General features: G+C 49.7%; 1 protein-coding gene across 3 annotated transcripts; it reads right to left on the reverse strand.

Moving 5' to 3' along the window:
- Positions 1 to 310: 310 nt before the first annotated feature.
- Positions 311 to 24,723, reverse strand: KCTD3 (potassium channel tetramerization domain containing 3). 3 transcript variants are annotated; one of them, XM_056110583.1, is made up of 19 exons: positions 24,631 to 24,723; positions 24,508 to 24,598; positions 20,664 to 20,717; positions 20,201 to 20,246; positions 18,535 to 18,608; positions 16,718 to 16,776; positions 16,407 to 16,487; positions 15,605 to 15,754; positions 14,934 to 15,024; positions 11,693 to 11,883; positions 10,789 to 10,904; positions 10,097 to 10,184; positions 9,887 to 10,003; positions 9,263 to 9,433; positions 7,412 to 7,567; positions 3,687 to 3,783; positions 2,388 to 2,572; positions 2,130 to 2,268; positions 311 to 1,843 (listed from the first exon to the last, which is right to left on the reverse strand). In XM_056110583.1, the coding sequence occupies exons 2-19, from the start codon at positions 24,591 to 24,593 to the stop codon at positions 1,303 to 1,305; spliced, it is 2,442 nt and encodes an 813-aa protein (XP_055966558.1). In that variant the 5' UTR covers positions 24,594 to 24,598; positions 24,631 to 24,723; the 3' UTR covers positions 311 to 1,302. The 3 variants fall into 3 exon arrangements, with proteins under 3 accessions (XP_055966558.1, XP_055966559.1, XP_055966560.1); XM_056110584.1 differs by lacking the exons at positions 18,535 to 18,608; positions 24,631 to 24,723; XM_056110585.1 differs by lacking the exons at positions 18,535 to 18,608; positions 20,201 to 20,246; positions 20,664 to 20,717; positions 24,508 to 24,598; positions 24,631 to 24,723 and having other exon boundaries at positions 16,670 to 16,776.
- Positions 24,724 to 27,224: the final 2,501 nt, after the last annotated feature.

Here is a 27,224-nt window from a genome sequence, read left to right on the forward strand (position 1 = left end):
AAGTTCCCTGTCATGCGGGTTTACCATGAAACTGTCATTCCCCAGTGACCTTTGACTCTGTGAAGAAACCGGGTAAATGCCAGTTTTTCCCTCTTTGATTTCTGTGCTTGTACAGAGCTGTTCTAATAAGAATGTAGGGTCCTGACCCCAGTAATGGTGGAGCCAAGCTTCGTGGCAGTTTCTCCAGTTTCTCTCTGATGATATGAGTTCCTGACTCCTCTTCGCTTTTATCACGGGAACAAGCAGAGACAAAAACAAAACCCAGTAATGCACCATTACCAGATTAGTCCTTAAATAACTGAAAACCACACCCACTTAAACCACTTTTATTTGACTTAATAAATACACGAGAACTTTGTGAATGCACTGGCAATATAGTAAACTCCAAAGAATTTATTTTCACTTCACACCTACTGTATTTCTTAGAATGGGAATATATACATTTACTCACCAATAACTGCTTAATGCTTTAAATTTACAATCACCTGATTTGCAAAAACTTGAAAATCATTCCAATTGAATGAAAAGAAAAAATGTACAAAAGGTTTTGTTTTTACAATTCAAAATATTCAAAATAACTTTTTTTTTACAGCAACCAACACCTTTAACTAAGATTCTCATAAATTTAATAAACTAGCCACACTCTAATTTCACGATCTTGATTTTTCATCGTGGTGGGAAAACAGCAGGGTGGTCCCTGAAACAAAACAAAGTTTGCCGTCTGGCCATGCAGAGCTTTGTCCTTGCCTAGCCTGGGTTTTCAGCTGCTCAAACACAGACAATACTACAACTTCAAAGAAAAGTTTAGATGGACTCTGGGCCTCCAACACAGGTACCGCTCAAGAACTCCGACACTGAGATGGGGAAGGACCCAGCATCCAGACAAGGCCTGTCTAGGGAACTACCACTACGCACGCACTCTGGACTCCACCAGCAAATAGTGTTTCTGAATCACATGCTATTTCCCCCACCAACATAGCACCTTAGTAAATACCCGGTAAACATTTGCAATCACAAGAAGAGCTGAGCAACTCCGTTCCAGAGAGAATGTGATTCACAGAGGGAGGGAAATCTCCAGAGAATGGTCTCGGGCCCAGCCGCCATGGGGTCTGCATGTGCAGTGTCCAGACACCCCCGGAGAGGCTGACCACTAAGATGGACCTCTTCTAGAAAGGTTCTCTTAAATGTACTTGGAAAATGAAAAGAAAAAAAATCAAAAAGGTAACCAATGAAGTTCTGTTTAAATATAAGTCTCGATGTCGAGCAGAGGCCGTGAACAGTGTGGGCAGCACTGGGTGCCCCTCACAGCCCATACTCTGGGCCTGAGGACTCGTTCTTCTTGTGCCGGGGGGATGGTGTGGTCCTGGTGGGGGAGGGCGAGGCAGGGCCAGGGGAATCGGGGCCTCCGTCGGAAGTGCTAGGGGAAGACGCCAAGTAGGGTCCCTTCCTCCGCCCCAGGACCCCACCGCTGTCCAAGCCGCCCTTCCGCCTCGCCTCCACCCTGTTCTCGTTTTCGTCGTCGAAAGCCCGCTTCCTGGACTCCAGGAGAACTTCGGCCACCTTCTGGGGCTCCAACCCACCGTCAGCTTCCCGCAGGCTTCTGGCTTCTGGGCCTGGGGATCTCCTCTCGGGCCCGCGGCAATCCCCGGGCGCCGGGCCCGCGTACCCGCTGTCAGGGGCGATCCGCTCGATGTTCCTGCTCAGACTGAGCGTCTGGAAGTCCCGGCAGCTGTGAAAGCTCTCCGTCCTCCGCGCTCGCGCCAGCAGCGGGCTCTCTCGGTAGGGCCTAACGGAGCCATACGTGGCTGCCTCGTGGACAGTCTCATGGTGCTGGAGCTGCAGGCTGGGGGAGAGAGACCACCGGTCACCTGCTGTCGGAGACACCCTACCTCAGCGGCCCGCAGAAACTGACACGGGAGTTTTCTGACTGCTCTTGGACTCCCGGTTGCAGAGCAGGGAGGCAGCTGGGCAGCACTCCCCAGGCAAAGGGGGAAATGGGGCTGAAAACACCACGGATGCAAGGCCCTGGGCACGCGGTGCCCGGCCTCTGACCCGTGGCTCCCCTGCCCCTCTGCCCCGGCCCCCTCCCTCGACCTCAGGCGGACTCCCCATCCCTGCACTGGGCCCACCTGGAGCTGGACTCGCGCAGGCGGCTGGGCTGCAACACAGAGGTGGCGGGGCTGATGTTGGGTGTGGCACAGCGGGAGGCACTGAGGTCACACTGGTCCAGCAACTTCAGCAGCTCCTCCTCGGTGGGGCCGCCCACATCTGTGAAAACAGACCCCACCAGTGAGCCCCATCCCCAGCACTCACTTCTCTTCCCATACCCCCGCCTGCCCCCTCCATGGCCCGCCCACCCAGTGCCTGCCTGCGCCCCCAATACCTACCCTTCTCCTCGCTCTTATTCACCATATCCATGGCGGTGGTCAGGTCCCACATCTGGATGCTGCCATTTGTGTGGCCGGTGAACAGGTAGCGCCGAGGCCGCGAGCCCATCCTGCTGGAGCCCTCGCACTCACGCACAGTGAAGGAGGAGATGGTCGTGCAGTCCACAGCTTGGATCTCACAGATCCTGCAAAAGGGACGGGACAGTTGTCTGCAGGCCACGGGGAACAGGTCCCGCGCAGAGTCCATGTGAGCGCCAGAGCCAATTAAGAGCAGGACAACATCCTGCCAGAGACCCCTTAGACCTGCAGGGGTCGAGGAACGGTGACATCAGGGCACCAAGCTCCGGGCTCGCTGAGTCAGAGATGAGGCACTCAACAATCTCAGTCAGCTTGAAACAGCAGAGATCTCCCGAGGGAACTGAGCAGGCCTTAGCCCTGACTGTGCTCCCCGGCCCTGGCATCACCAACAGGACAATGAAAATACCTGTTTGAGCACACACTGCAAAGGGGAGCAATCAGGGCAGGACGATGTGGAAGGCTTGGCACTGAAGTACTGGGGACACCCAGGGAGTGATCCCCAGTCAAACAGCAGTTTCTTTACTGACACAGAGCCCCACCCCAGAGCTACTGAGATATTTCTCAAGAAAGCCCTTTGTCTATCACAGGCTTTGAGCACGATAAAAAAAAAAAAAAAAAACTGACACGATGAGTCTGAGAACAGGAAAATCGTATGGTTTTAGCTGAAAGCCACATGCAAAGAACTTGAGGAGCAGAAAATCGACCTCCTCAGAGAGGGAAGCCATGAGAACACTGGAAAGCTAGAGGCCCTCAAGGCGGTACTGAGTAATGATCTACCAGGGCACTAGGAACACCAACATCCGTGGACCGGAGGGTCCCCAGGCTCCCCTCATGGGCTGACAGCACTTTCCCTCTGCTTAGGACAGAACCTGAGAGGCGGCTGCACTCCAGTCCCAAGAGTGAACTTGGGTTTTTCAAGAGAAGCGCTGAGGCTCCAACCACTGGAGGCTACAATGACATGTGGTGATTCGGGACAACTGCATGGGACTGGGAGGGACAGATGGTGACTCCTATGGTGAACCATGGCTCAGGGCCCAAGAGGAGGCGCAGGGCAACGCCTGGGCTGGCTATCTGCCTCCCAGGCACCCACATCTTGCTCTTCTGACTGACCTCCTCCCTCTCCCCTCAGCAGTGGCCTCGAGGCCAGCAACGCACATGGACGTCTGAGAGCTGCCGGGCAGCGCTAGGCTCTGCTGAACAAGGACTGTGTCTGCATTGTACCTTTTCCCCGTCGACGAGAGCCTGACAAACAGTTTGTTGGTGATGGGGACGACTTTCTGGATGAACACCTGCTGGTCGTCTCGCTCTCCAAAAGGTCCTGAATCAGGAAAACAGGGTCAAAATAAGCCCACCAAAGTGCCACTGCTCCATTTCATGCAAGGCACATGACTATTAACACTGAAAAAGAAGAACTGCCAGACCCAGCAACAACCCTGGTCAACAAACAGAACTTCATTTTAAAATGTCTGGTTATTCAGTGGTTCAAAGCCACACCTTCGGCTCTAAGGTTTTTCTCAGATGAAACTTAACAATCCCAAGGGCAGCCTATTAAGGCAAACATCTTTACTATTCTACTTACTCAGAACTTCAAGGAGGAATATATACATGTGTTTATATATATATGTAACATAACATACATGTTACTTTATGTGCTGAATTTTACTTCTTTTTCCCTAAAAATTAACATTAAAAAAACTTAAAAATGTAAAGTAAAAATTCATGAAACAGAATTTAATCAAAAAAGTTTGATCAAACATTCCCTACAAGGTTTTCAATATAAAAAGGTTACACTATTTTTACCTTATTAAATCTGGCAGAGTAGGTAAACAAGTCATAAATTTTAGGAAGTTCTCAAAACTGTTCATTTAAAACAAATGTAACATTTTAATAATTACCTTCTCCCGCTGTAATCATTTTCTAAAATAAGACTTATTGTTCATGAAAAGTTATGTACAATACAATTTTAAAGACAGCACATGCCAAGTTCTATGCAAATCAATTTTAAAATGAAATTATCTTGATTAGTCAACAATACTTAAACTGCATTTACGACCCACCTACCTACGTGCTGCAGTGAATGCTTGAGTCAGTCACTCATGAAAGCATCACACAGATACCCACTATCTCAGCCTCACAGGCGGGAGGTAAGCGGACCCAGGGCTGCTTCTGCTCTATGAGGAAACCCGGCTGGCTCAGCATTCCCCAATCCAGGACTGACAACGGTGTGATGTGAGACTGGAATGAAGGGACAACCCTCACTCTCTAGCTTAGACAGGTGAGGATGTGCCAGAGACAGGAGGATGCCCCTTACACGCAATTCTACTGTGACTGACTCTTCACATCATAACTATCCACATTCATAGCTGAATTTACTTCTTTCAAAACAAAAAATAACCCTAAATTTCTATTAACTTCAAATATGTGAGGGGGTAGGGCCATGAGGGGAAAGAACAGAATACACACACACACACACACACATACACACACGCACACACACACATCTACACATGCACACACAACACGCACACACACATCTACACACACACACACATGCTCCCTTGACCTCCCACCCTCTAGGGTACACTTCCTAATGCTTCATCTGAAACTTACACAATCCCCTCACTGTGTGGAAATATGAATACACAAATTCTATCTCTGTAAAGCCGAAAAAAATATTTGTGGACAAAGCAAATGTAAGGTTCCAGTCTGTAGCATTAAGCAGAGGCTGAGATAACTTCTGAAATCTATGTGGAAGCATCACAGTCAGTACAAACGTAACGTTCAGTCTTATGCAACAGAACCCCAATGAAACAATTCTCATGTACTTCCCACGGGCCAGTCTCCATTAGCAAGCTTCGATTTCTTCAAGCACAGGCTCACTTGATCATTTTATATCCTGTTGCTCATAGATTTGCTCAAGCGGGTGCCAGTAACATCTCCATTTGTACCTGTCACATGCTAGTCTAGCCCAATGGCGTCTGCTCGCTCCAGGAACACGAAGAGCCTCACACTGATCACTTTAGGGTCTTGAAGAAGTCTGACCATCTCGTAGGTGGGCAGCCACGTGATCTTTTGACGTCCCGCGGAATCCAGTCAGCAACGGCTCTAGTCCAGCAGATGTCTCCAAATCGCATCATGCGTCCAGCCCATCTGATTTTCAATGCCATGGCAAATGAGACAGTGTCCCTGATTCTCGACTGTCGACAGAGGTCAGAACTCCTGATTCTCTCACTTGAGTGAAGCGTGATACTCTAAGCATAGCTCTTTCAATTCCTCTTTGAGAGACCCAAATAGTGTTCTCATCCTGTTTTCATAGGGCCCAGGTCTCTGAGGCGTATGTTAGTGCAGGAAGAACAGTGGAGTCAAAGAGATGTGCCTGGAGCCGGAGGTTCTTCGTCCTCTCAGCTATTTCTTCAACCCTCTTGAAGGCATTCCACGCTGCTCTCTTCTTCCTGCGCAGCTCAGGTGCCAGCTCATTTGTCATATTGAGTTCTCGACCTAGATATACATAACTGTTGCATTCAGAGATGTTCTTTCTGTTGAGAGCAAATGAAATGTCAGAAATGAGTCCGTTTTTCATGAACATTGTCTTTGTGAGATTCAGCTGCAGTCCGACCTTTCCACACTCATGGTCAAAGTCGGCCAGCATTTGTGCTGCTTGGCTAATGTTTGATGTTATTAGAATGATGTCAACAGCGAAGTAGAGGTGGTGTAGTTGCCAACCATCTATCTTCACTCCCATTCCTTCCCATTCCAGTCATCGCATGATGTTCTCGAGGGTGGCACTGAAGAGTTTCAGTGAAATGGCATCACCCTGCCGAACAAACCCCTCTCTTTACATCGACGATCACTTCCTTGTAAAATGGTGAGATCCTGGTGGTGAATCCGTAATACGGCTTATGGAGGATACTGATGTACCGAGTCTGAACGCCCTGTTTGGCTAGGGCTTCCATGACTGCTTCAGAATCAAAGGCCTTCTTTAAATCGATGAACGTTAGACAAAGTGGCATCTTGAACTCCCGAAAAACCTCAATGAGCCTGGTTATCGTGTGGATATGGTCGACTGTGCTAAATCCTTTCCGGAAACTGGCTTGCTCGCTTGGTTGTCCTTCACCTAGTGTTCTGCCAATCCTATTCAGGATGACTCAAATGAACAGCTTGTAGACAACGGACAACAGGCAGATCAGGCAATAGTTGCCAATGTCATGGATGTCTCCCTTCCTGTACAGTAGAACAGTCCTGCTGGTTTTCCACTGGGACAAAATCTTGCATTCAAATAGGTAGCGTGTGAAGAGCTGAGCCAGTGTATTGATGATGGCAGATTCTTCAGGTGTTCGGGTCTGACCTTGTCTAGACCGGGTGCTGTACGCTTCTTTAACAACAAAACAGCGTGTCGGATTTCGGAAGGGAGAACGTTGGGAACAACATATCCATCCTGCGGAATTTGGTATGTGGGCAGTTTGACGTGGTTATCGAAGAGATTCAAGTAGAAGTCATGGATAATCTGCTCCATTGCCCTTCTGGAAGATGTGATAGATCCATCAGGATGTCCGAGAGCAGTCACCTTGGTCTTGTAGTTGGTGAAGGACAGGCGGGCATTGTGAATACTTTTCCTGGCTTCTGCCGCATTGGCCAGCACTGTTGCTCTTCTCTCTTTGAGGTCTTCCTTTATTGCTTCTCTGCACTGATATGCGAGCTCAGACATTAGCCTGTGCCCACAAGCGCACAGGCTCAAAGTAAAAATATTCCACTAGTGAGAATGAGAGAAACTGGTTGCTAATCTTGAAGCAGTGAAAATCTGGTGTGGCAATTCCATGACTCTACGGTACTCAGGGAAATGCACTGACTTTGTTTCAACAGAATCTAAAAAGCATGTGTGCACCCACATGCTGCTCTGTCCCTGTGTGGCACCCCCTACCAGAGCCCCCAGGGCTGAGCGCACCCACCGATGTCATTCCCAGATGAGCTGCCCCCATGACTCTCTGTCTCCTCCAGAGACAGGATCTTGAAGGAGGCCAGGGGCGTGGAGCCAGGCTGGGTGGAGATCATGCCTCGGAAGCGCGTCACAGTCCAGGTGCGCACGTGGTTGTTATCCGCACAGACTGCAAGAGAATCAACGGAGCGTCTGTGAGTCCCACAGCACCAGCACACTGAGCATCCCTCAATCCCACAGCACCAGCACCTTCCACTTCTACCCAGCAAACAGGTCATGGCACATTCTGAGCGGCAGACAATCTAGTTATCACAAAACCACACTTGTTACTTATTTGTTCTTCGTCACAAAGGACAGCTGACTGTGGCTTACCACGCTGCCTTACTCTCGCAGCCTGGGAGCCTTAAGCTGCCCGCAGCTTCTTATTTGGCAACAAATATCTCAACACTTGATGTCATTTGCTAAAAAGTTGTTCTTAAACGCAGTCATCCATATATAAATAAATTCTATCTCTGTAAAGCTGGAAAAAATGTTTGTGGACAGAGCAAGTGCAAGCTTCCAGTATGTAGCATCAAGCAGAGGCTGAGATAACTTCTGAAGTCTAGTGTGGAAACATCACAGTCCGTACAAATCCTAGAGCACTGCCAGGAGTAACCCCTGAGCATTGCCAGGTGTGCAATGCAAACCTCCTTGCCCCCCAAATGCCAGTTTTAATACAGGATCTTAATTTTCTGGCTCCAACAAGCACTTTTGAATCTGCACCAGTAAACTGACATTAGCACCCGTGGAGTGGCCAAGTCATGGATCATGCAAGAAGGAGGAACTCTGCCCTTGGTGCCCTGCTACACTCTTCTCTAATCCCATCCTGGCTCACACCTCCGTGAAGCACCGTTAACACCAAGGGCAGTGCTGGGGTCAACAAGTTAAATGCTTCTGAGAAGAAACTGAAAGAACTATTTTACCCAGAGTGAACGGTGCAACATCTCTGAAATGCAAACACTAGACAGACTGGACTGGACAGTCCCATGTGGAGCCTGGGATGGCACCAGAAACCACCGACAGAGCTGACATGACTGCATTCAGCAGGAAGAAAATAAGAAGAAACTCTGGCCTGAAGATTTCTAGAAATAGCACAGTGGGCAGGGTGTTTACCTTGCATGTGGCCAACCCAGGTTCAATTCCTCCATCCCTTTCAGAGAGCCCAGCAGGCTACTGAGAGTATCCCGCCCGCACAGCAGAGACTGGCAAGCTCCCCGTGACATATTCGATATGCCAAAAAGAGTAACAAGTCTCACATGAGAGACGTCACGGGTGCCTGCTCGAGCAAATCGATGAACAAGGGAGGACAGTGCTACAGGACAGTGTTACAGTGTTAATCTTTTTACATTCTACCCATATTTTAATATTCTTACACAATCAAACATCACTAATCTAAATCTATGTTAGCATTAAATCTTTAGACAATACAACCAAGTTCATGTTAAACTCATTTTTCATTGGGAAAAAAAAAAACCCAATAGGCTTAGAGAAGAATTTACTAGAAAAATTAAATGGCGGGTTTTCTCCCATGAGTGGGTAAATAACCAGGGAAGCCACAGATCTTGGAAGACAACTGCTGGGGCCAGAGAAATAATCCAGGGGTTACAGCACTTGATTTGCATGCGGTCAACCCGGATTTGAGCCCTAGCACCCCAAACGTTCCCCCGAGCCCCTAGGAGTGACCCTGTGCACCCTGGGACAGGAATAACAAAAAGGTGATCAATTTCTTCTTTCCTTTTTTTTTTAGGATGTTTCACTCATGTCAAGCCCTGTTTTAGTCTGTGGGGGGCCCAGAAGGCAGCCCAGCAGGTACCACCCCTGGTACCTGACACGAGATGTTTCTCCGAGAGCATGATCTTGGTGACGGGGCTGCGGTGGACTGTGAAGGTCTGGAAGAGCTGTGGGCCCGAGCCCACGGTCTCTGGGTGCTGGACGATCACACGTACTGCTCCTGAGCTCGTGCCATAGGCGATCTCAATCCAGTTCCCACTGACACCTGCAGAGAGCGAGGGTGGGGGCAGTCAGGTGGGGGCAGAATCGCTTCCTGGGAGGGAAGAGTGACATACGTGTGTCTGTGTGTGTGTAAGTGTGTGTGCGTGCATGCTGGTTTTTTGGTTTATTCAGGGGGGCCATGAGATAATAACATTGTGATTTCAAAATGAACTCGGCCAAGAGTGCAGGTGATTTGAGGCCATTTCAGTGAGTACTGGGACACAGTTTAACAGACACTCAGAGAGGCACTCTCTTTACTCCCCACCATCCCCCCTGACCTTATGCGACTGTCCCAGGTGATCTGTCTCCCGCCTGAAACCAAACACAGACTGGACAAAGACAGATGAAATCTTTAGCCTGGCCGTTCTCCACCAGGAAAGAGTCTGGATCTCCCCAAGCGAGCACTAAACACACATTTGCACGTTTCATGGTTTGTCAGCACTTGGCTGCAACTAACTTGTCTTGGGCGTGAGGTAGACACTCAGAGCAGTGACGGCATCATTGGAAGGGTCGTGGTACAATTCGGTCACGAGAAGGTCATTATCCTTCATCCTCAAAGGGAACTTCTGCATGTCTGAAGAATAAGTCCGTATCAGTGCAAAGAGCAGAGCTAGAAATTCTCTCGTCTCACTCTGGACCCAGTCTACTCCCATACACACACACGCACCTATGTAATATATGGATCCATTGTTGCAGCCCAGCAGAAGGAAGGAGCCCGCGGTGTCGTAACTCGTTATGGGGACAACATCTTGGACCTGCGGAGAGAGACTGTTCCATGTTAGGGACGTTCTGCCAAACTGCCTTCAAACTGTGATTTTTCTTTTGACAGAAAGTCGCTGATACCCAATTTTAAACAGGAGTTGGAGAATGTACATTCTATTCACACATACAAGCAAACATGAGTCCCTAAGATCCACACATAGTCCTTATGAAGCCTGTCTGGAAAGACAGATCTCTGACAACAGAGCTTTCCTGTCAGGCCTGGAAGCAGCAGAATCAGAGGGTGGGTCTGGTCGAAGGGCTACATGGGAAGTGTCCAGATGACATAGCCAGGACCTGTCCATGTGCCAAGGCTCCTGTCAGGTCAGGAAACTAGAATGGGACACAGAACGGCAGAGAGGCAGAGGAGAGTCCCAGCCCGGTGTGGACAGAAGCTCCGAGGCTGGGCAGGTGGAGCACACTGGCCACAGGAGCACGGGAACTAGAGACTCTTGAAAGAGTGAGACATGTTCCATGTCTGGGAAGCTGATTTACCACAAGTCCCACACTGTCTAGCAAACCCCAAACAGGGCAGCTCCTAGGACATGGGGACTCGGCGTGCCTTTTACACTCTAGTCAGGCCTTTCTGGTGGGACCCACCTGCCAATGCTGAGTGACAGCGTTCCACACGCCCACCTTCCCAGTGTGGCTCGTGGCCACCAGCTGGTTGCCAATGAAGAAGAGAGCGTCCACAGGCACGCCAAGGCTGAACACGCCTAAAAGGAACAACAATGAAAGCCAGAGAGGTCAGTCCACACTTTTCTCAGCCCAAGCCCCAACAAGACCGGCGACACTCGGATCTGCCCTGAAGCACCAGCCACAGCAGCGACCAGAAACCACAGACTCACAAGCGCCCAGAAAAGTCCCTCAGCAGGCGCGGTCTCAGGGTCCCCTGCCAGCACTCGAGATGGAGGCTGTTGGCCCCACTGCTGAGGAAACATCAGCATAATCAAGCAGGCTTCCGGCAAACAAAGGAGGAACCTGGACCAGCACTGCTGGACCAGATGCCCCCTCACGTCCATGGAGCCCACGGCGAGGCCGCAAAGGCCTGCACGGCCAGGTACTGGGAACCAAGGTAGTGTGAGCACAGGAGGACGAGAGGGCCAGGGCAGGCAGCAGACAACGGCAGCCGGGACATAGCAGGTGCTGCAGAAGCAGATGGGGGTGGCTTTGCAGCTACTCCCAATCACCAACGGTCCTTGTGCCCACGTGTGGCTCTGAACCACACAGAGCCCCAGTGCTCCAAGGGTGGCGGCTGCTGTCCAGACAGCAAGAGGAGCGAGAAGCCTAGCACAGCCAGAGTCTCAGGCAGTGTGACCGTCCCTGAGAGCCGTCAGCTTCTGCTGGCACAAACTGGCACGGACTCAAGCCCGTCGAAAACACCCACGCCTCCCTCCTCCCAAGAGAGACCCACTGGCCCCAAGTCTGACCAGACTGCCAGGGGAGCTGTGGCCGCACTCGCCAGAGACCAGATGGCATCTCCCAAGCTGCAGGATGCCCCTACCTATCTCACTGCCGCTCCCCCCATCCTGGACACTCCACAGGATGATGCTGCTCTCTGAGGCCACGGCCACCATCTTGTCCTTGTCGCCATGTGGCCCTCCTACCACCTTTGCATTGAGCGCAACCCGCTCGATCGTCCAATCCAAGTAGGGGCTGGTGAACACCTGCTGCCATCCGGAAGATTCTTTTATTCTGGGAGAATAAACACAGAAGTCACACACGCAGCAGTGATACAGCACACAGGAGCTCAGCAAAACAGAAAAGAGCTGCTACTGCTTATCTACCTGAGCATTTGACAAGTACAAAATGCATTCACAATTCCTACAAAGAGATAACACTATTCCCAGAGATGTGTAATACCTATATATAAAGGGCCTGTGAGCTACTTTAAGAGACACTGGCATTCTGTACTTCTCCAAAGACTAAGAAAGTTCTCCAAGGTGTTTTGTGTGTGTGTGCTTGTGTGTTTTGTTTTGGCTACACCTAGCAGTGCTCAGGGGTTACACCAGGCTCAGCATGCAAGAATCGAACCAGGGTCGGCTGCGTGCAAAGCAAGCACCCTATCCTCTTACTATCTCTCCAGATCTACTTTATCTGGCTAGAAGAATTTTAAAATACTGTTATAGAAGATCAGAATGTTCCTAGAATACTAGATTAACTCTTCTAGAACACAGTAGTAATTCTAGAATGCTAGTCTAGAACACAGAATATTCTTTACACTAAAGTATTCTACTTCCATTATAGTGGAAACCACGGTATTCCACCTGTGTGCTTCAGTACTCTGGAGGACAGCCCATCCATGGAATGTTCATATACCAGCTGCAGTCCAACATCTGGGCACAACCAATGAGTAAAATGTAAGCTCTGGAAACCCTGCTCTGAGCAGTATTATTTTGGGTCTGGGGGCACACTATGCTGTGCTCAGGCCTGGCTTCTGGCTCGGCACTCAGAGAATACTTCTGGTGGGCTCAGGGGATCCTATGGAGTGCTAAGGATTGAACTCGGGTCTGGAGATTCAAAGGACAGCCCTCCCTGATGTGCTACCTCTCCATCTCTGGCCCTGCTCTGGGTAGTAGAATTTAAAGCCTCATTTCAAATAAAAAGGCTTCATGAGCTTATACATTTCCCTATACGTGAACAGTTACAAGTGTTCAAATTTGCGATTCAGTCAAAATGCATTCTTTAGTACTCAATTTCTGATAACCATACCTGCAGACACAGGTCAGACTTGTGTGCATTTAGAGATTTTAAAAATGTATTATTCTGTGGGTATATACAAGTCCCCACACATTTAAAACCTACCGTCATGCACCCAAATCATGAATGGCCTGAACTCTAAGCATGGAAATTCTGTTTTCCAAGGAGACCAACAATTGTCTTAGGTAAAGACAAACAGAACACAAAGGGAATGTGTGCCTTTAAATGCGCCTTTACACATAGTCTGATATGCTCATCATAAAATTTAAGCTAGATATTCATAAACTGTCACCCACAAAATCACATTACCTTCATTTTTTTATTTAAAAAATGTATTTAAAAACATATGCTCAAGTGAAACTGTAATTCAGAAATATATGTAATTTTGCCTTTATGAATTAATTTCCAGAATGAATGATTTACTCTGGACCCAACTTTCTTAGGCACTCAGTGGGCTGTAATTACCCTCTCTGGCCACCAGATGGGATTTCGAGGTTAAGAAAAATAATGGAAATAACTATCCAATAAATGCTGAAAACTGAAAAATAAACCACTGGGAATAAGTATAGATGCTCTCAGAGACTGTTAGTGCGAGCACAGAACACTCTGGGACACTTTAAGCTGCTAAATGGATGCCCAAGTACATGAGGTTCCCGACAGTGTTCAATAAAGAGACACTACAGATTTAATGAGGGGATAATGTGATCCAGTGATTATTAATATATCAATCAGGCACTAAGATGAAATGTGATCTGATCTTTCAGAGAGACCCAGCATAAGTTATTTTAGAAATTAGGGTATTATAAAGTCAGAATATGCACCGTGTATTTGAGTGATTATAACAAATATGCACCTTGACTCAGCAGGCGAGATGAGTTCATGATGTCACCTACTAAGCTACACTCATGGCTAATTCATGTCTCTTTTGTTGTATTTACATCTCTTTTATTGTTGTTTTGGGGGCCACACCTGGTGGTGCTGGGAACCACACAGTGCTGGGGATCAACCAGGCCCTCCACAAGCAAAGGTGCTCGGTCACTGAGCTAATCTCTTCGTCCCTTAACTGTTGGGTTCAGATTAAAAGTCAAATCAAAAATAGAAATACCTATCAGCTTATAATTTTTCACACAAGCACTACACTGTTTAGAATCAGTAACACCTGGAGAATAAACTCTGATCCTGGTAGGCCATCCTCTCCTCGTGAGCAATGAAGCGCCGAGTGACACAAGAAACAGACTAGACGCCCCCACCAACATCCCAAAGAAGAGACGACAATGTCTGCAAGCTTGGGAAACTTAATTTTAAGTACACCGTTTCTTAAATTGTAAGATATTATAGAAAAGTGGACGGAGCAACAGCACAGCGGGTAGGGCATTTGCCTTGCACACGGCTGACCTGGGTTCAATTCCTCCGTCTCTCTCAGAGAGACTACCAAGAGTATCCCGCCCGCACGGCAGAGCCTGGCAAGCTCTCTGTGGCGTATTCAATTTGCCAAAAACAGTACCAAGTCTCACAATGGAGACGTTACTGGTGCCCGCTTGAGCAAATGGGTGAACAACTGGAGGACAGTGCTACAGTGCTACAGAAACATATACAAAAACATCAAAAAAGTGTCTGTCATTAGATCCAAACATACGTATGAACATAAAACAAAATAAATGTTTTCAAATTTGGTGAGAAAGGATGCTTTATGCAATTATCACAGATATGATCAGTGGCATACCCACTGGGAACCACCACAAAGGATTCCTGAGTCTCACATCACACCCTCAAAAGGAAGCCACGAGGATAAAGATCCAGAATGCAACAGAAGCAGCTACTTACATGGCCACCAGTGGCATAAACTCAGCGTTAAAAACAGAAACATGAAAAGCCTAACAATGAGAAAATGAATGCTCAAGGAAAAGAGTCTGTGACAGTGCTCAGGGGCCCAAACCAGGTGGCAGCCACACGCAAGGCCAGTGCCTTTCTCTTGTATCACCTCTCCGGCCCTCGAGTCATTTTTAAACCCAGCAAATAAAAAGGCAGCCAAGACCCCGCAGTACCTGTAGCACACAGCAAAGTGGGCGTAGGCAGCCACAATCCAGTTGTGATGGCCGGTCACCAGGAGCACCTTCCTGGGGTCCACAGGAAACCCTGCAGACACGGTGGAGAGTTTATGTTCCGAAGCCGAGCAGGGAGACTCTGGGACAGCACAAACTGTGGGAACGCAGCCAGGCTGCTGTGCACTGACGGCCGACAGCCCACACAGCCCACAGAGCCACCAAGACCAAGGGTCTGGTTCTTCCTGAGACCTCCCAAGCCCTGTTTGAGAGGTTTTTAATCTGTTCCTTTTGGGGCCTCTCAAGTGGTGCTCAGGGAATCCAGATCATTCCAGAGTCTCAGCCACCTTCACCACTCCGCTAACACTGATGTGAGGGTCCAAGGCTGCAGTGCCGCCTGGGGGCGTGGCGTCGGGAATTTGGGGGGGGGAGGGGTCTCTGTGATGCTGGGGGTCGAGACAGGCTGGGTGCATACAAAACATGTGCCCTACCCCTGTACTGGCTTCCCAGCCCTCAGAACACATACTTTTAGATAAAGTTCTCTGCTGAGACTTTTCAAAGTGAAAATGTGGGAGTTAAAGGCAAAAGTCATATCTTTAAAAATGACAGTTTCACTCCAAACTGAAGCCTAAATCTTCAATGTTGGTTTTTCTCCAGCTCCTCTTTCCTCTTACCTAGCCGGACTGTCCCTTCCCCCACTGCAGAGAGCGCTGGCTGGGCGTTCTCCCTGCCGCTGGCCCGGGCGTCGCCTTCCACAGCAGTTAGTCCATTCCTGGAATCTGCAGGGGATCTTGCTGGGGTGTTTATTTTACGACTTGGAATACCTGTAACAGCAACAGAGAGAAAGTCATTTCTAAATAATTCAGACAGGTCACCTCACCAATATTCAAAACCATGCACTGTGACGAAGAAAACTATCAATGGGCACTGACAGTTAACATGACCTTCCAACAGCTCTTCGCTGTGAACCATGGAAACACAGAGCAGGCAAAGGGAAAGACAATCCTTTCCCAGAGCTCTCGTTACTCACAAGACACCTGGCTGGGGTTACCCTCTGCACACCACAGCACTCGGGCAGCAGGAGGGCCCTTATGGGTCAGCTCCCCACCCAACTCAAACAAAGGCAGAACTGCTGGCCGCACCTCTGGGCCTCTGCCCTGCAGGAAGGCTCGCCCCTGCAAAGCTGCAGAGTCCGCAGGACGGGGAGCAGTGCTGCAGCCCTGGAGGTGCCGAACTGGTGGCCCTGGGCAAGCACAGTTACGGGACACACTATGGCTTCAGAAAATGACCCCACATCCTTCAGAGCGGGTGGGGGAAGCAGGAGAGGCCAGACCGACTGGCCATTACAGGACCAGATCAGCAAACCCATGCTCCAGCAAGGACAAGGACAAGGGTGAGTGTCCTCACCCGACCCAGGACTCATGCATAGGAAGCCGATGGTCAGAGAAACATCTCTGACTAACCCACACGCCATACCTGGGGGCGGCAGGTAGCCGTGGAACAGAACACTGCCACACGAGGAACGTTCCAGCTCTTCGCACAGAAGCAGCCGTCTCACTGCAAACAGGCAGAGTGGCTGCGTCAGCGCCAGTTCAAGGACACTGCCACCTCCACTCACGCGGGCGCCCCTGACATGCACGGTCATGGTGGCCTGCAGCATCTTTTTACTAGGGACAGCTGGACACTTGGCCAAGGCGCCATGCTGGGAACCTGAGTCCGGGTAAGGCCCTGGCACTGACTGTTCCTGCCAGGCGCTCAGCACAGAGAACATGCCCAAGAGCTCCTACCAAGTGGGGTGATGCCGTAAAACTCCGCTTCGTGCCTGAGGACACTGATGCTCACGCCCCTAGGGAGAAACAGGAGCAACATGAACGCCTCCCCTTCACTAGCGCTGCTGCCCACAGGCAGGCAGGATACAACTCCCACCGTCCTGCCAGGACCAAGCCCAGGCTCTGAAACTCACTCCCCCCCAGATGTAGACACCTCAGAACGTCTACAGTAAAAACACAACAACCCCAGGCCAACCCAGCATTTCCATGCTTAGAAATAGGATGAGTCATGTGACTGAATGAGAGGTCAGAAACAGTCACGCGGAGTTGGCCTGGAGACACTTTTCTGGTTCACCATCGTCCCCCAACACACTGCCTATACATAAGTCCCATAAGACAAATCTGCTGGAAGGTAACAGTCTTCCCGTGAGCAGAATACGAAGCAGGGGCAGAAGCAGCAGGTGCAGGAAGGCATGCACCATCGACATAAAGACTCACAGGGAAGCCACATGAAAATAAAAAGTGGAAGCCACAGCAGCTTGAGTCCTTGACCTTGGGCCAGGAGTTGGACCCGGCAAGGCCCACATGCTCTTCTACACTGCCAGGCGCCATGGGAGAAAGGGGGCTCGCCCTTAGATCTCAATCAGAACCTGCCCTCTGGTAAGGAATGCCGCCTGCAAAGGTGGCAGAAAATACGAACTGGCCAACAGAACTGGGCCTACCACGGCCAGAGCCACTGAGTCACAGTGGAGGGAAACAGGCACGCGGAGGATGCGGAGCTGGAGCACTGTGTGCATGAAACCCTACCACGAACAAATTGCAAATCATGGAGCACAAGCAAGAAAGATTCTTGAACTGCCTTAACAGAAATGAAAGGGTCCATCACTACAGACTCTGTGGGAAGGAAAAAGATGAAAAATACACTGACCAAGTCAGTGCTTATGAATTCAATAGCCTGGGGAAATAGCCCAACTCTTGAAAGACGAAGTCTACCAAAACTCACACAGAAATACAGATTTGGGTGGCCAGAGAGAGAGTAAAGAGGTAAAGTACTCCACTAGCACACGGCTAACTCAGGCTCGAGCCCTGGCAGCACATAAGGTCCTCAAGCACCATCAGGAGTGAGCCTTGAGCACCATTAGGAGTGGCCCAGCCCCTGCCTCCCCAAAAGAAAAACAATCTCTGACGTCACCATTATCTATTAAAGAAACGGATCCAGTAACTGACTCAGTGGGCAAGAAGACCCACCACTGAAACAGAGAACAAGTGTTAAAGACCGGAGTCCAGAGCTGGGGTCCCTGATGAGGCCAGGCCACAGCAGACCAGGCGTCCCCCTGCAGATACCACCTGGTCACTAGACTTGACACCCAAGTGCACTGTTCGCACAGGCTCCTGGTAACTGGAGAGTGAGTGTAGCACCAGGGCGGGTTCGGTGCTCACCTGACCCAGGCCCAGAGACTGGAGCAAGATGAGCCAAGGCGGGGTGTTGTGTCAGAGAAGCACAGGGGCTAAACGGGCCTGAGAGCCAGGCCCATCCAGGGACAGTAACAGGAAAGCAAGAGTTTCCCCCAGAAGAAGCAGAGCAGATCCTGGGAGGCGCTGTGGTCTCCATGCGGAGGCTAAGTGGGGACGGTCCCAGAGGCAGGCAGGAAGCAGCACAAGGCCCAGCAACCACAGCAGCACCAAACTATGAGCTTCGTGCTCAGAACGCCTTTAAGCAAAAACAAGTAGTTTTTCTTGGGGAGGTGGGGGTGGGGGGAGGAACTATTTCATAAAAGAGACCCACACAACACAGTGATTAATAAGAATCTCCTTAAAGACGATGCATTTCTTACCGTAAGTCTAATTCTTTGGTCCGAAGGAAATTTAAAATGGGCGCGAATGCAGCAGGGTCTCTATCAATAAATATCTGTGGACAAAGCATTGCTTTATTTCCAAGTTATAAAGCTTCAACTTTAATATCTGTAACACTGACTTAGGACCAAATGCAGAATTACCTAAACACTAATTTTCCTCTATCCTATTGTTAACTTTTAATCTCTCAAGCTGGAGAACATCTATGAATGTGCATTCAATGAGCCAACATTCGGGTTTTCCACCCGAAAAGTCATTATTAGATGGATAAAATTCAAGTAGGTAGGCAAAGTCTGTCATCTCTGGTACAAATAAGAATATCCCCTCTGAGAGGGTGTGAATTCAACAAATAGTTGAAAAACATGGGTAATTCCTAAATTGTCTCACCCTTAATTATTGGCATCAGTGATGCACATAATTAATGTTGCATAAGCAAACCATTGTAACTCCGTTGCTTTTACTTATTTGGGTTTTGAGGCCACACCTGGCAGTGCTCAGGACTTACTCCTGGCAGGGCTCACAGGACCACATGATATGCTGGGGGTCAAACCTGGGCCAGCTACATGTAAGCAAGCAAGCGCCATAGCCGCAGGACCATCTAGGCCCACAGGAGAAGATGATAATAAAGCACTATAGACTGTAGGGAAAACACTGTGCCTGAAAATGTGAAATACATAATTGATCATTGTCCACCGACACTTATTTTTCCATCAGTGACAGAATTCCTACTGTTCCAGTGAACATTGCTCAAAAATCGAGGCAGGCAGGCCGAGTTCCCTGGCGAGGACTACAAATTCCTCTGACTCCTCAGCCAGGAGGAGAATTGGGAGCAAATGAGAAACCGTGCTATACTGTGATCGATCAGGCTGACAAACGAATAAGGTCCTTCTAGAGGCATCTGGTTGTGTTCCTGCTTTTAATAAGGAACGACCAAAAGCTGAAGTGCTGCAGATGGCGGTTGGTTTCCGGCATCCTCAGACACTCCCATGGACACAGTGCTCCTCCTGCAGGTTTCTCCCACCCATACAGCTGATCATACCAACTGAGCACTCTGTGACCTCCAAAAACAGTCTTTCTGCTGCCGTGGCAGCTGAGCCACACTGCCCTAGTGGAGACTGTGCCATGGCAAGAGAGCCCCGAGTGAGAGATTAAGGGGGTGCAGCCTAGGACACATGCTGGTCACGAGCAACCACACAACCAATCACCCAGAGAGGGTCCAATTACATGTGACTCGCCTTACACATGTATGAACGATTCTTTGGTACTGAAAGTCAGGAAGCTCTTTCTTCCTCCCCCCTCCCTGCCCCCCATACTGCAGCACACCTTGTTCACAAGACTATTCTCCAAAATAAATTGTAGGGCCAAGCTAACTTGAGGCATTTCTGAGTAAAATTTAAGCATGTTCTAGTGTCTGTTCACCCACTCACTGCCAAGAGGCTTTCAGGACTGGTTGAGGTGCACACACATCCAATTCAGAGCCAGCCAGAGAGTACAGGAGCTACAGACTGGCCTGGCATGTGGCAGACCCACCCAACAGTACCACACACAGGCAGCAGAAGCAACCCTCAGCACCCAGGCTGTGGTCCAATATCCCCCACCCAGAATTTACTGACCTCATATAGAAATAAGTAACGCTATTATACTCACAGCACCAGTTTCATCTCGAAGTGATGAAATTCTTCCACTCAGCAAACTGGAAGTCATTAAAAAGAATTTAGTTTTAATACCTAATATGATAAAAAAAAAAATCTAATTCTTTATCAAATAGCAAAGACCAATATAAAAAATTATCTCTCCACTGGTGTAAACTAGGAGCTGGATCGATAGTACAGTGGGTAAGGTGCTTGTCTTACACATGGCTGACCCAGGTTCAACTCCTGGAACACTAACTATATGGTCCCTCACCAGGAGGGATTCCTGAGCACAGAACCAGGAGTAAGCAGGAGTAAGTACCCCTGTGCATGGCCCAACCCAAAACAAAAAAACCAATAAGCTAATAATTTAAAGAGAATAGTTTAAGAATTAAGATTTATCTTAAAATATTAACAATTTTATTATACATATAATTAAGTATATTAAAAGTGCCTTTTTAAGGAGTTTCAGGAAATACCTGGAAAAAAAGGAATCTGGAATCCACATAAGCGTTTGTCTTGAAGTACTGAATCTGTAATGGAAAAGCGTGATACTTAAAATATTAATTTGATTTAATATGCTGATGGCATATACGTTAATATATGTTAATTTGCTTTAATATGCTGATGGCTTTTACAAGTTTTTAATTTTGTCACTCTCAATTCAGAGTTAAAAATACTCAAAGTTTTTTTGGTACATCTACACAATGGAATACTATGCAGCTGTCAGAAGAGATGAAGTCATGAACTTTGCTTATAAATGGATAGACATGGAGAGTATCATGCTAAGTGAAATGAGTCAGAAAGAGGGGGACAGACATGGAAGGACTGCACTCATTTGTGGAGTATTAAACAACATAACCTGAGGCTGACAGCTAAGGACAGTAGATACACAGGACAGACAGATTGCTCCATAGCTGGAAGTCTGCCTCATGAGCAAAGGGAATAGCTGGAATAGAGAAGGGATCACTGAGAAAAAGATGGCTGGAGGAATCGGTCAGGATAGGAGATGTGTGCAGAAAGTAGATAAAGGACCAAACACGATGACCTCTCAGGGTCTGTACTGCAAACCATAATGCCCAAAAGTAGAGAGAGATTATGGGGAATCATGTCTGCCATGGAGGCAGAGGGAGGGTGGGAAAGGGGGGTTAAACTGGGGATATTGGTGGTGGGGAATGTGCACTGGTGGAGGGATGGGTGTTTGATCATTGTGTGATTGTAACCCAAACATGAAAGCTTGTAACTCTCTCATGGTGATTCAATAAAATTTAAAAAAAAAAATACTCAAAGTTTTCAACAATAGATCTCCAAACCAACTCACTGAGAATGTCCTAAACACTTCTCTCTCAGCATGCCAGCCTGCTGTTGGGTGGATAACCAGACCATGGGATGAAGTCTGAAATTGTCAATACAGCAGTGAAACCTCCCTGGTCACCTGTCTGCCCTCTAATCGAATTATCAGTATCCCACACAATCCCTGCTCCCACTGCTCTGTGCACTGATCCTTGGCCAGAAGTCTCACCGCAGTCAATACACATACATGACGGCCACCTTCCTTCACACCACTCTCCTTCATGGTCTTTGAAAATAGTGTACTGTATGTTTTGGGGCTTTGAGTAATGCCACCATCCATCTTGCACTTAGCAGTCCTTGCTAATTTGCAACAGTATCATAGTCATACAAAAAATAACCAGGTAAGTATATCATTGTCTTAAGGTTGAAATCAATGAAATTTGCTTTTTCCCACCAATTCTGGGGTGAACAGACTTAAGTGGTGTAGGCTAAGGTGGCAAAGAACACACAATCCAGCTCTTATCCATTTGCACTCTCACTTGAATGCTTCCCTCTAAGACTCATCACACAGAGAGGCCCTCATCCGCGTGCCCACACACAGTGGCTGAGAACTGCCCCACGCTGTGGACTCATGTCCCGTGACTGCTCCTCGGTTGCCCTTTTGCCTGTGCATGGATCAGGAAAGACCAGGACATTCTGGAAAAACACGGCAAAATGCCCTTCGTGTGTTTCCAGAAAAAGATAAATACCTCAATGATGAAGCGAAGACCCACTAGGAAATGAATCATTCTGGCTTCATCCATTTGCAAACCAATTCCAAGCAAGGATTGCTTCTAACCCCTGACCTTCCATTTTCACTGCTTAGTCAGAAAACCATCGGCCAAATAACACAAGTCTTGTCTTACTTGGAAAATCACAAGGGGCTATTTCAAGTCCTATTAGAAACTCAATTGAAACCAGTGGTTTGGGTGGAGAGAACCATAAGGAATTTCAATGGTCCAACCCGTGCATGCCCAAGGGAAAAAGGATAAACACAACTCCAAATCAGACTTCACGGAAATGATGGCATTTGGAGAGCACAGTAGGGAAGGCACTTGCCTCCTATGTAGCAGATGGGGTTCGATCCCCAGCAACGCCAGGGGTAATTCCTGAGTGCAGAGCCAGGAGTAATCCCCGCATCGCTGGGTGTGGTCCCAAAATCAAAAACAAGCATGACATTCACAATGACAGCAACAATTCTTTGTAATATGACCCCTTTTAATCTTAAAAAAAAAAAAGTAATAGTATCCTGCTATGTGTTCTCAGAAGTTTTCCTAATGATAAAGGCTAAATTAAAGGTGGGACCAGCATCTCCACATTTATAGCCCAAGCTATTGAGTTCCTGCTACGTTAGTCTAGAAGTGATCTAAAAAAATAGAATCAGCCAATCAACCAATGCTCCTCCTGGCCAAGCCTTGCATTTCCCATAGCTTTCATTACATTTCTGGATGTCAATTCCATATGGTTGGGAACTACTCAACCCCAGAACCCAAACACCACATACCCAAGACCTGAGCCAGGGGCCAGGAGCCACGGGGCCTGGCCCTCGCCCAAAAGTACCACACACAGCCACAACTGAAGTTGAGAAAGACTGCGAAATGCCAGTTTCTCTCTTCCTTAGTTTCTCTTTGAAAATCCTGCTCACCATCCTAAGCGAAACCTCATCTGCACCTCTGACTAGTCCCAAGAGTGGGCCATTCACAGGGCCCTTCCAAGGTGACCACTGTTATCTCTTCTGTCCAGTGACAGGGAAGGTCCCACCTTTAACAGCTCCCAGGGGCACAGTTCTCCAGGAGGCACTTTTTCACCCACCATGGCCATCAGGACTGCTCCTCTTACAGTGTCCAAGTGACCACGGGCACCTGGGCCATTCACAGGGCACAGATGTGGACTCATGCTCCTCGGTTGCCCCGGTGCCTGTGCATGGATCAGGAAAGACCAGTACACCCTCAGGGGTGGAAAAGCTGTCAAAAGTCCTCCAAGAATGTAGAACAGGGGCAAGTCCAGCTCCAGGAACAGTGAAAGATAGAATAAAACATTCTAGTGCCAACCTTGCTGCCTTCCACAACTCAACAATGTTTCCACGGGCCACATCACTCAGAAAGCCATCGGCCCTCGGAGCCCAGGAACCCACAGCCTACTGAAGATGTCCCTAGCCTCTGCTCTCCGGGATGCCACAGAGGGCTCCGGCAGGGAACCAGGAGGAGAGGCGTTCTCAGCAAGGCCTCCACCACCACGGTCTGCACCCAAAGCCCTGCTCTTGGACCAGCTGCTTGAGGTTTGTATCAGCTTGCTTGGAGGTGGGGAGGGGAATATCCTTTCTTAAGATCAAGCGATAATTCTCCCTCCCTAAAACTGAGATCTCTGACCTAAGTCTGCAACAATAACGCTGTCCCTTCTTAAAGGAGAAAAGAATTTTTGCTTTGGGTGGGGGAGCGGGGCAGGTGGTAAAATAAATACGGGCAAAGAAGGAGGATTCACTCAAGAGTTCGGGTGCTGAACAGGTGAATCCCATGCCCCGGGGCCGCACTGCCATTCGACACGCCCCTCGCCGAAGATCGGAGCTGGACACTGGCACTATGCAGTGTCCAGCTCGGCGAGCAGCAGCGAGTGCTCGGGGCACTGCACCGCGCAGTTCCCTACCTGGAGCCTTAAGCCAATCCCCCTCCTCCCAACAGAGCTGCCAACTCCACTGGGAGGGCTGACTCAGAAACCGCTGCAAATCCGTTAAGGGAAAAAAAGGATTTGCACTCCCTGCCCCCCGACTCCCAAACAAGCCTGGGAAAGGAAGACAGGGAGTGGTCGGCCGGAGACGGAGCCGCTTTCAGGGCCGGGGTGCCCAGCGTCGGGGCTCGCAGCACCCCACGACGCGGGCCAGCCCGGCGGGGGCAGGGCCCGGCCACGCAGGCCCCGAGCCGCGGCCGTGCCAGCGCCGGGCCCGGGGGCGCGCGCAGGGGCCGCCAGCAGCTCCGGGCCGGGCGCCGAGCTCACCTGGTGCCCCCCACGTTCAGCTGCACGATCTCGCCGCTGCCCGCCGCCGCCGAGGCGAAGCCGCCGCCGCAGTGGCCGCCCGCCATGGCCGCGCCGGCCGCGCTGGCCGCGGGCCGCCCCGGCCGCCGAGCCCGCAGCGGGCGCCTCTCGCCCGGGTCCCCGCGGCGGCGCGGGGCGGCGCGGCCTCCCGCTCTCCCCGCGTCCAGCCGCCCGGCCGGCCCCGGCCTCGGCGCCGCGCTGCCCGGCCCGTCCGCTCCCCAGACGCCGCCGTCGCCGCCGCCCGCCGGGCACGAGGGGTCGCCGCTCGGGACAAAATACCGCAGCGCTCACCGCTTCGCTCGCCGCAAACGCGGAGGGGGTGGGACGAGGCGGGGCGGGAGGGGCGGGGCTCGGCGCGCGGAGGGGCGGGGCGGGGCTCGGCGCGCGGAGGGGCGGAGTGGGGCCGGACTCGCAGCGGGCTCGGAGGGCGCCGGCGGGCGCGGCCGGGCGTCGGGTCCCTCCTCCCTCCTCCTCCCCGCGGCTCCGGGTCCTCTCCGCTTTCCCGGGAAGCCTTCACAGCACGCTAGAGGCTAAGGAGCCCCTTTAGCACTCCTCCGGGCATCCCGCCTCTACCCCTTCACCAGGAAGCCTGAGATTGGGGAATCCCCTTCTTCCTTGTCCTGCACCCCCAGCCCTGCCCCTTTCCTGCCCCAGCCGGGACTGGGCGCAGTCTGGACCCAGCCCGGAGCCCCTGAGCACCTCACTCTGTTGTTGCTCTTGGCTGTGGCTGGCCAGCTACGTTTCCCATGAGAGGGGAGGCTGGTGGCCAGTGGCCAGTACTGGGAGTGCAGGGGTGGTAAGAAACCAGCCCTGCTCCAGCCGCGGCCTCTGCCAGACTCCTGAGTTAGGGAGCAGGAAAAAATACAGGCACAAATCAGGAAAAACCCTGTTTCTTTTCTTTTTTTTTTAAATTTATTTATTTTTTAATAGTGAGGCACCGTGAAGTACAGTTGTAGACTTACACATTTTTGTGCTTGGGTTTCGATTATACAATGATCAAACACCCATCCCTCCACCAGTGCGCATTTCCCACCACCTCGGATCCCAGCATCCCCTCACCCCCCCAACCCCTATCCCACCCTGCCTCTGTGGCAGGGCATTTCCCTCTCTCTCCTTTTGAGTGCCATGGTCGGCAAAAGAGGCATTGAGTGGCAATCATGCTTGGTCGACAGTCTACCCTCAGCATCCTCTCCCTGTTTCTTTCTACATGGCAGTGAGTTTCTGGAATACAGGAGAGGCTCGAGTTACAGGTCACGCGGTCCGTTTTTAAACTTTTTTTTCTGTGCTTTAAATTTTATTTGTGTATATCCAAAACCTGGGGCTGGAGCGATAGCATAGCGGGTAGGGCGTTCGCCTTACAAGCGGCCAACATGGCTGACCCGAGTTCGATTCCTCCGTCCCTCTCGGAGAGCCCGGCAAGCTACCGAGAGTATTCGATATGCCAGACACAGTAACAACAAAGTCTCCAATGGAGACATTACTGGGCCCGCTCGAGCAAATCGACGATCAACGGGAGGGAAAAAAAAGAATATCCGAAACCTTAGTGATTACTTAAACCTACTTTTTACGTTTACTACTACAATAAGAGACTTGCTGGAGCATTATGTTTTAGAGGTTGTTAGTTACTGGCACTTATTTTTTTCTTAGCATCAATTGTATTTTGATGTATTTTTACCATGAAAAGTACAGTTGAAAAAAGTTTAATAAAAATAAATAAAAATAAAATTATTCCAATATCACTTAATCACTTAACTTCCCGTTAGTTGTCGATTTGCTCGAGCGGGCTCCAGTAACGTCTCCATTTGTCCCTGTCGCGTGCTAGTGTAGCCCACTGGCATCTGTTCGCTTCGGGAACATGAAGGGCCTCAAACCGATCATTCATGATCTTGACGAAGAAGTCTGACCATCTGGTAGGTGGGCGGCCACGCGGTCTTTTGACATCCCGTGGAATCCAGTCGGTAACAGCTCTAGTCCAGCGGTCGTCTTTAAATCTCATTACGTGACCAGCCCATCTGATTTTCGACACCTTGGCAAATGAGACAGCGTCCCTGATTCCTGATCGTCGATGGATGTCAGAACTCCGGATTCTTTCTCTCATTTGAGTGAAACGTGATATTCCAAGCATAGCTCTTTCTATTCTTCTTTGGGAGACCTGAATAGTGTTCTCATCTTGTTTGCATAGGGCCCAGGTCTCTGAGGCATATGTTAATGCAGGAAGAACAGTGGAATCAAAGAGATGTGCCCGGAGCCAGAGGTTCTTTGTCCTCTTAACTATTTCTTCGACGTTCTTGAAGGCGTTCCAAGCCGCTCTCTTCCTCCTGTGCAGCTCGGGTGCCAGGTCATTTGTCATGTTGACCTCTCGACCTAGGTACACATAGCTGTTGCATTCGAAGATGGTCATTCCGTTGAGAGCGAATGGGGCGTCAGGAACGAGGCTGTTTCTCATAAACATTGTCTTCGTAAGATTCAGCTGTAGTCCTACCTTTCCACACTCATGGTCAAAGTCGGCCAGCATTTGTGCCGCTTGGCTGATGTTTGGTGTTATTAAAACAATGTCATCAGCAAAGCGGAGATGGTGTAGTTGCCGACCATCTATCTTCACTCCCATTCCTTCCCATTCCAGTCGTCGCATGATGTTCTCGAGGGTGGCACTGAAGAGTTTCAGTGAAATGGTATCA

This window comes from Sorex fumeus, unplaced genomic scaffold (genome assembly GCF_029834395.1).
Source record: "Sorex fumeus unplaced genomic scaffold, SorFum_2.1 ptg000010l, whole genome shotgun sequence".
Taxonomy (NCBI): domain Eukaryota; kingdom Metazoa; phylum Chordata; class Mammalia; order Eulipotyphla; family Soricidae; genus Sorex; species Sorex fumeus.

Bases quoted from the DNA above. Each gene is read 5' to 3' on its own strand.
- KCTD3 (XM_056110583.1), bottom strand. From the start codon at position 24,593: ATGGCGGGCGGCCACTGCGGCGGCGGCTTCGCCTCGGCGGCGGCGGGC. The intron at 20,247-20,663 runs GTATTTCCTGAA...AATGACTTCCAG, and splicing joins CCAGATTCCTTTTTTTCCAG to TTTGCTGAGTGGAAGAATTT. The intron at 16,488-16,717 runs GTAGGAGCTCTT...GCCTGTTTGCAG, and splicing joins TTACGGCATCACCCCACTTG to TGAGACGGCTGCTTCTGTGC.